At 36.6% G+C, this 9,701-nt stretch overlaps 1 protein-coding gene across 1 annotated transcript; it reads left to right on the top strand.

Annotated features, from left to right (window-relative positions):
* The first annotated feature begins 8,765 nt into the window (after positions 1 to 8,765).
* Positions 8,766 to 9,435, top strand: LOC145114054 (uncharacterized). Its single transcript, XM_079050065.1, has 2 exons — positions 8,766 to 9,154; positions 9,198 to 9,435. Exons 1-2 carry the CDS (start codon positions 8,766 to 8,768, stop codon positions 9,433 to 9,435), a joined length of 627 nt encoding a protein of 208 aa, XP_078906191.1.
* The last annotated feature ends 266 nt before the right edge of the window (positions 9,436 to 9,701 follow it).

Below are 9,701 nucleotides of genomic sequence, written 5' to 3'. Positions count from 1 at the left end.
TATTATGCTAGTGGGAGCATAATCAATTATGATAAGTATTGTTAATTATAGAAAACAAAAGTTTCGCTTGGGAAATGTTTTTTTGCTATAATTAAGGGAGAGGAGATTATATTTCATTTCAAATCCTAAAAGTTTGAATTGAGATTTTATTCATCTTTAGTCAAGAATATATATATATATATATATATATATATATATATATATATATATATATGAATTTTATGTTGGAATGGTTCAACATAAGGGAATTCTATATATATTGCGTTCTCAAAATTCGATTATGATTACGACATCCCTCTTCATAGTCGATTTTTTTTGAAAACATGGAAAATAAAAAATATTGTAGCAAAAGACTGATCTAGTATCATGTCTTTATGTGAGACATCATGAATCGTGTCCCATATGCTTCGGGTATAGGATCGATCACATGTGCTATAATATTTATCCGTTCTAAATTTTTCAAAATGACTAGAGCATTAAGATGGAAAAAGGAATAGAACCGGATATGACTGAAATGATTAAGCAATTATCAAGAACAATATGAGGTTTAGCTAAGATTGGTTTCTCATGGACAGTTGGAAGTATGATGTTAAATTTTGGAAAGGTCCATATTGACATATTCTGAAAAGAGGTAGCTCTTGTTCAGAAGTGATAGTCAAAATGGGAATATGGAAATGTTTTCCATATTGGGAGTTGGATTTTAAGAATCTATGAGAAAGTTAGAAACTTTTATGCAAGAAGGATATTCAAAGGAATGTACTTTGAATGTGAGACTTCGTTTCCATGGAATTGATCTCCACTGGATTACTTTGTAATGTCTGTTGCCGGGTCTTTGTGACTTTTGTGCATAGTCATTGTAAGAGGATCAATGCATGTGAGTTTAAAATCTAACAGCTTACAGTAAATGACAAGAATTTGATATTCTTACATTTACGGTAAGGATTTGGGATTGTGAAATGAGCATCACTAGAATCATGTTCAATTGATCTACTTCACAAAGTAAGGATCATAGACAAACATAGTTTGCATACTTGGAGTATGGCATGACTATTGTTTAGAAAACATAGTGTACATGCTTGGAGCATGGAACAACTATTGTTTTAATTCAAGTGTTAAGTTGATAAATCGAAACAGAATAATGTGTAATCAATATGGTGATGAATAAAAGGTGTTTTATTTATACCTATAAGTGCTGAGACCATATTGGATTCAATTATTCTTGTGTTTCACTTTGCATGTTTTGACTTCCATAATAACTAGGTTATTCTTTCCGAATGACTAAGTTATTCAAACTTCCACAGTCGGTCATACGTCGGAAGTAGGTATGAATTAAGACTATCATGAATTCGGCTTGTAGATGACTAAAGGTGTTTAGCCATAGAAATGGTTACTACAATATTCATGAGTGCTCATAAGTTTTGAGTATTGGAATAAACCCATGCTCACTTGCATCACTTCATGGAATTTATCTCGAGTGATCGTGAGACGGTAATATCATATAAGTCTTCAAACCTAGAGATATGAGTTGTTACCTATGAGTTGGTTGTACATTGATTGCACGAAAACGCATCAGTAACTCGATGTTATAAAACGTGCCTTTGTGTATAATTCAACAAGTAGTAGAACAAGCATATGAGTCGAAGTTTATCTGTTCCTTTTAGTCCTTGGAGGATTAGAAGCGTTATCTGGGCCCCTCGATGATTTTGTTTTGACCTTTGTACGGGACCCGGTCAGAACCTAATTGCTGTGTTCAATTTAGTTCTATGTCAAACAAATCGGAAATCGGGAAACAAACTGCTGGACAATAAGTATGACGTTGTTCCATGAATTTGTCCGACTGATATCTTGAGAACAGAGGATTCTATGATCACTTATCTAAAATGGCGCTTCATAGTTCAACAGAGTTTTGAGAGCTACGATTGCCGCTTGGTTCTTGAAGTCATATCTGCAAATATAGTTATTAGACTTATCCAAGTGAGAGACTGTTGGATAAGGTGTCTAAGTCCATAACAATATTTGGGATGCACTTGACCCGACCCGGCATGGTCCATTTGGGTTGCACTTCACCCGAACAATTTGTATGGATAATCTTTTGAGAATAATATGTTTATGATTTATTAATATATTATAAGGTATAATATATTAATATGAAATCATATTATTTAATTAGTATTGATCTTAAATTAATTAAGAATTAATTTAGTGATCAAAAGGTGACTAATTAAATATGGGCTCTTGTATTTTGTTTAGTGTGGGCTAATGCTTATTTAGTATGGGCTAGGCTTGCATGGGAGTGCATGGATGGTCCATGGAGCTTTTATCCCATGGATCCTTGGAAAGGAAGAATCATGGGTATTAGGGTTTACATGGATGTAACCCTAATCCTCCACACTATATACAGGAGTCCTTGGCACTTGATTTGGTACTAGTTGTGTGTGAACAAGAGTGGTGACCAATTTCAAGAGTGTGCATTATTATCTCAAGAGTTTTCCAAAGTTTGTAGTGATTTGTGATTTCCATTTGAGGCATCCACACTATTGGTGCTAGGCTCTCAAACTCCAAGCAATCAACCACCACTAAAAGGTATGTCATTCTACTAGTAATTTTATGATTCAAGTTCCCCATGTCATGCTAGTTAGAATGTAAACCTTGGAAATTCTTATTTGCATGTATTTTAGAGAAAACATAGATCCAAGGTTTACAGGGTTGCATGTACACCATAGGAGTGTTAGAATGCTCAAAACCCAACAGTTTACCCTTACTATCTTTTTCTTGCACAGTATTTCGACATCATTGGCGATAAGCCAATCCATCCCTAGAACGATGTCTAAACCATTCAACTCAATGGGTAACAACTTCTCAAGGAATTCATTTCCGTTCAGGTTGATGACAATATTCCTAATACAATCGCTAACAGGTATGAATTTTCCACTAGAAACTTCTACAATTAGGGCATCATCAAGTTTTTCTATAGGCAATGCTAGTCTTTCACCAAATTTATGTGATATAAAGGAGTAATTTGCTCCGGAATCAAATAATAAATTGGCAGGCAATTCATTTACAAGAAAGGTACCTGATGCGACATCCACTGCATCCTTTGTAGCTTCCAGTGTTATCTAGAAAGCTCTGGCTTTTGGATTTGGTGGGAGATTGGGCTTTGCTGCATCCTTCTTCTTCGGGTAATCCTTCAAAATGTGCCCTTCTTCGTTGCACCCATAGCAGTCTTTCTTATTGAAGGTGCATTCATTGGCATAATGCCCAGGCTTTCCACATTTGTAACAAGTGACTTCCTCGCTACATTTCCCAACATGTTTCTTCTTAAACTTGTCACACCATTTCGCTTCGGCTCCTCCTTCGAATTTCCTCGAACCAGACTTCGAGAACTTATTCTTCTTGTTGGAACCTGAAGTTCCTTCAAACTTTCTCTTTTCGCCAACTTCAACCTTTCTAGCGGCTCTCCCCTTAATCATATTTCAACAGACTTGGCAGCCCAGATAGCTGCCTCCAAAGTAAGTGTCTGACGCACTGGCACTGCATACTCCCATGGAAGTCCCTTTGCGTACCTGTCTATTTTTGTCAGCTCATCTAGGACAATACGCAAATCAAGCTCCATTTTGTCTGTGAAGTTATTGGTATATTCATCAATGGTCATACTTCCCTTCATCAGTGTCAGAAATTGGTTTTCTAGCTCAAGTACATTTTGGGCCGAGTAGTACTTGCGCTTAATTGCACTAAGAACTCTTCCCAAGTCAGTTGCAGTGGCTCATTAGGGCTTAGAGTCTTCCCTAAAGTGTTCCACCAGCGAACAACGCCACCTCTGAACTGACGCACTGCAAATATGGTTTGTAACTTGCCTTGAAAACCACATGTCATGAAGGCCAATTCCATTTCCGAGATCCAATCCATTACTCCGACGGGATCTTCTTTTCCAGTAAAAGTTGATGGCTTGCAAGTCATAAAGTCTTTATACTTGCATCCATTTCTCTCCACTCCATCCTCGTGGTTATTTCTCCTAACCACAAACGGTTCAGTTTGACCAACGGATCTACTATAATTTCCTTCCTCAGATTGATCGTCATTTAATTTCGGTTGTTCAACAGGAATTGAAGGTTCACTCCCGTTGTTCAGCAATATTTGCCTCATTTCCTCCCTTTGTTCAGCCATCATTGTCTGAATCATGACTTGTACTCCAGCCATGGTGATGGGTTCTGGTGCAACTCCTGCTATAGGCACCTGTTCCATCACTTGGGGTTGAGGTTACTGATTTCTGTTTGCATTTCCAGCTCCACTTCGAGTTCTTTCCATTTTGATCTATACACCAAATTAGGCGAATTTAGATCTTTATTCACGATAGACATTTAAATCTTCATTATCACTCCGAAACATTACATGCTAGTTCTAATATCGTAGTCGTACGCTTAGAATCCTAAACACATAGAGTTTCCAGATTCGGTCGGCAACAGACCATAGATTCGAACAAATAATGGCATATATGGCAAACATATAGCATTTAGCACATAAAAGTATTTTAGGCATCTTTCCTAAAATATACTAGTGCTCGTGTCTAAAATATGATAGACACTCATCTCACGATCATCACTTAGCATTCTAAGTTTAAGTCTAGAAATCCTACAAATTCCTAGTTCGCTTAAACTAATGCTCTGATACCAACTGTGACATCCCCAAATTTCTCGGCCAGAAAAGACCGATTTAATTTATGCTTTTAAAATAAAATCAGAGTAATCTTTTTTTAAAAAGATGTTGCGGAATTTTTCCCCAAAACAAAACATGATAAAAATTTATCAATACATTTCTTAAAGAAATATATATTTTCATTATATATCAAAACCTCGGGATCTCATGTTCCGATACAGACCAAAAGCATAAACAATATATTATAAGCCTTACAACAGATATTTACATCTACTGGCCTATAATCCAAAAATCCCTCGTCATCATCCAAACTATGCTCTAGGTCCACTACCTGTAATATAAAAAGCTGAGTGGGTCAGGCTTGGGAGCCTGGTGAGCATATAGAGTTTTCAATCCACAAATAATAATAAATTTATTAAATTCATCAACCAAAAATAAATTTATTAATTTCATCAACCAACCCTGATTACCCATTCCCATTATCCTCACTTTATGTCCCTAAACACCTATCATAAGGGACCTAGTCTAAGGATTTTCATCGGGGTGACAACATTGCTTTAGGGATTCCTCAACAATTTATGTGAAATAAGGCAACCATGAGGGGGATAGAGTACACCAGCGAACATATAGTTCACCAACACCTACAAGTTGCGAACCTGCTAGCGTTCCACTGGATTGTCTAGAAAGGTCCGTGGTCGTCATCTATACTCCGCTAGATGACAACAACAACAACAACAACATCGAGGCCTCTCATCATTTTAACACACATCAACTATTTCATCTACCCATGTTTTACCCAACATATTTGTAGATAAAAATACATATACAGTTTAAAACTTGTATAAAACATCTATTCAACACTCATTTCAAATAAACAAACAATATAATTACACATAGCCCGTATTTTATAGAAAATACTTCATATCTATGTGTAAGATGAAAGTGACTATACAATCACTTGATTTAATGATAATCGGGCAGCACTTCGTTTCTTAAAACGATCGTTTCTGATAAAAACCGAGATGTTTTCTTAAAAACCGGACTTCACGCGGATAGAGTTTCGACTCGAAAACTCTTTTTCTCGGGATCTTCGGGCTCTCCGGGACTTGCTTATGATGCTAGGATGATATTTTTAGGCTTGGGGTAATTTTTGCAACAAAGAAGAAAGTTTAGGGTGAGAAAGGGTAAATTTTGTAACATCAACCCGACTGGCTTCGTCCTTGCAATGGAGTAGGGAAGGTGACGGACTCCGGGTCACTTACACGAGTACGCTGGGCGTACTCCCATTTTCCAAACTTCAAAAATTCGTAACTTTCGCATAAGAACTCCGTTTTTGACGTTCTTTATATCCACGCGTAGGTGAGACTATGTTCTAAAACTTTCGTTTAGACTCCGTCGGCTAATTTGGACTTTATTTTTAAAGTTATATTTTTAACAGGTCGGGACACGAAATGTCCGTTAAAAATTCATAATTTCTTCATCCGACGTCCGTTTTTGTCTGTCTTTTTACCGTTGCACTACTATTAACAAGATATTCGATTCTCGTTTAGGTTGTTTCGGCTAAAAATCACTTGATCTAAAATTCGAGTTTCGGGCTGCATACTGATAAGCCGAAACTTAGAAAAACCATAACTTCCTCATACGAAGTCAGATTTGGGCGTTCTTTTTATGCACGTTCTCAGTTTAACGAACACTACGACTTTCATTTAGATTGCTAAGGCTAAAAAGCACTTTATCGTAAATTCACTTTTTACGTCACACAACGTCGTGCCGGTTCTGTCGCGAAACTTCGACATGTCATAACTTCTTCGTTATAACTCGGATTTCGGTATTCTTTATATCTACAGAATCCTTATTTCAACCACTACCACTTTCTCCATAGATATTGGGTTAATCTAAAATTTATTTTCGACGCTTATTTTTATTCTTAACTCATTAAATCATAATAATTAAGCAATATGCACCTAATACTCAAATAATACATCTTGTTATTTCAAAACAAATTACAAATGTTCGCCTAGACTATTACATCATCATTAAATGCATAGCCTAGAAACACGGGCGTTATAGTTGTGGCTCTAAAGTAGGGTCACCTTTCCGGGTGTCTATCTCACATATGAGTATATACGGTTATGCCTTCCTTGGATTGTAGCTATGTATCCTTATGTATAGTATGTTGTTGTGCTGTAGTGATCTGCTAGATCTGTGCATATATATATATATATATATATATATATATACTTACATAATAGAATGTTGTAGTAGTGGTATGCTGGTTAGAGTGCTAGTAGACTGGTTATCATCCAGTAGAGTGCCCTAGGGGTTGTATGTAGTCATGTATGATAACCTGAGAACTCTTGATCTAGGCTTTCTTTCCTGTTCCTTGTTTGGTTGTGGCTCTAGAGTAGGATCATCTGTTCGGGTGGCTATCTCACCTCTGGTTACTTATGGTTACGCATTCCGTGTAGGTTAGCTGGTAGAGGGACAGTGTGTTGTGAGAGGACTAGTAGGCGGTATTGAGTTGTATGATTGTTGTTTGCCTGTATTATGTACCAACTTGATCCTTGATTGATTATATGTCGACATATGGTGGTAGTGGGTTGAGGCGGTCCTGCTTTGTGTTGTAGGCCAAGATACCCAGTGTGGGACGACTGTAAGTTGTACAAACGAAGGCTTAGGAAGAGCGGTTGGGTTGAGGCGGTAGGCCAACAAACCCTGGGTATTCCATTCGGATGACTGATTGGAACCGCTGCATGTGGCATTCCAATCCAAAGACTGATTGGGCCTGGGCATTCCAATCCGATTATTGAGGGCCGTTATGCATGCTTGTATGTTTATCGTATGGGGTATTTTGGGGGAAAGTCGCTAAGCTTCTTGATTACCCAGTTGTTTAAGTTTTTCAGGTTTTATCAGTGATCGTGGGAAGGAGAAGCGGGAGTGTACACACTCATCAACAACATTGAGTATTCCACATTTATTATATTACTCTGATTTTCAATAAATGTATTTTGGAATAAACCGTTTATTAATAATGGATTTATAATTGGGAAGTTTCACTCTAATAAAATGAAAATTTTTGGTTGTGAAAATGGGACGTTACATGTTGGATGCCTCGCCAAGGCGCGTTAGGAGCGTTGCACACTGCCCATGGAGGTCGCTGGTTGAGACTCGCTACACCCACAACAAGAAGAGAAAGAAAGAAGTTTGGTAGTTGGGTGGTGGTTGACATTTGACTTTCTTATTTAGTTCATTTGACCATGCTTTCTTTTTTATATATAAAAAATCATTCATTTTCTAAAAAATATAAACATTTTTTTGTTATAAAATTCGAAATTTGAATATCTACTCCATCCACTATAAATAATCACTTAACCCTTCACATTTCAACGTACATAAATCACAATACATCTCTGAAAGCCTTCATTAGTCTATAAAAAAATTTCGTATTCATCATCGTCATCATCATCATAATCATCATCATCTTCCTCGGATGATGCTCTTAATAGTATAATACAAGCAATCATCATCATGCGTAACAGGCTAGAACAACATATTAACAACAATAAAGCGAGGATTGCGCAACATAAATGAAGAAGATATATACAAAGACAACATGCAACATCCTACCAATGTCTCATGCATGATTATTTTGACGAGCATACTCTTTTTCAAGGATATTATTTCTGCCGACAATTCCGGATGCATAAAGATTTGTTTATGCGTATTGTCAAAGGTGTGAGTGTAACGTCTAAGTATATCCGGCAACGCCCGGACGCAAGAGGTACGTTATGCTTTGATCCAGTTTAAAAATGTACAACTATATTTCGTATGTTAGCATATGACACCCCTGATACATTAGACAAGAGTTTTAGGATGTCTGCACGTACCGTATGAGAAAGTCTTCATGGATTTTGCAGATCTATCATGTCTTTGTACAGTCCATGATATTTATGTCATCTTGGTTTCAGTGGCATACAAAAGTTGTATGCTCATCATGCGAATGTACATGGATTTCCTAGGATGTTAGGAGGTTTAAACTGTATGCATTGGAAATCGAATGTGTCCCAGTGCACATCATGGGCAATTCACAAATGACAATTTATCATTATCCGATGGTCGTCCTTGAAGCTGTAGCCTCACAAGATTTGTGGTTCTGGCATGCCTACTTCGATAGTCCCGGTTCGATTCATGACGTTAATATTCTTAATAATTCATCAATATTCAACAAAATGTATGACGATACTGCCTTGAATTCGTTATTTGTACTTAGAGGAACGAAATACAAATTTGGGTACTATCTTGTCGATGGGGTCTATCCCGACCTTCCAGTTTTTGTTAAATCTTTTTTGTATCCGGATGACCGTCAAAGGTCAAGATTTAAGAGAGTCCAAGAAAAAACGAGAAAATATATCGAACTAGCGTTTGGAGCACTTAAAAAGCATTGGAAAATACTTGTCAAAACATCATTGTTTTGTGATGTTTCTACTATGATAGAGGTGATGTATACATGTATTATTGCATAATATGATACTAAAACATAAAAGAAACGCGATATGTGCGTACGATGAGATTGAATTCATCCCCGAGACACAAACACTAGAATATGGTGGTCAAGAATGGATACAGAGAATGATGATAATCAGCGATGCAATAATCCATGCCAATCTTCACCGCCATTTGACTGATCATCTTTGGACGATTGACAATCTTGATCTTAATATATCATCGAAAGATGAATTAGAAGGCCAGTTTTTGGATGAAGACCCGTTGCTTCAGTTATGAAGTGTGTTTTTTATATATTAAGTCGTGTTTCTAGGTATTAAGTAATGTTTTTAGGTATTAAGTAATGTTTTTAGGTATGAAGTCGTGTTTTAAATTATAAAGTCGTTTTTCTAGGCATTTTAAGTTTTAATTTATTTACCTTTTTTATTTAATATGAAATATTTGTGTTTTAAAAAAATATAATTTATTTAAATTTGAAAAAGAAAATAAAAAAAATTCAAGGAGTGGTAGGGGTGCTACTATAACGCCTGCGTTTCTGGCTAAGC

This window comes from Lactuca virosa, chromosome 5, assembly GCF_052849685.1.
Source record: "Lactuca virosa cultivar CGN04683 chromosome 5, Lactuca_virosa_CGN04683_v6, whole genome shotgun sequence".
Lineage (NCBI taxonomy): Eukaryota > Viridiplantae > Streptophyta > Magnoliopsida > Asterales > Asteraceae > Lactuca > Lactuca virosa.
The sequence above is the reverse complement of the archived record's forward strand: the minus strand, read 5'-3'. Positions and strand labels throughout refer to the sequence as shown.

What these genes read in the sequence shown, in the direction of transcription:
- LOC145114054 (XM_079050065.1), top strand. Translation starts at nt 8,766, where the DNA reads ATGGTCGTCCTTGAAGCTGTAGCCTCACAAGATTTGTGGTTCTGGCAT. An exon ending in TCTACTATGATAGAGGTGAT is followed by an intron (nt 9,155 to 9,197) that starts GTATACATGTAT and finishes AAAACATAAAAG; the next exon opens with AAACGCGATATGTGCGTACG.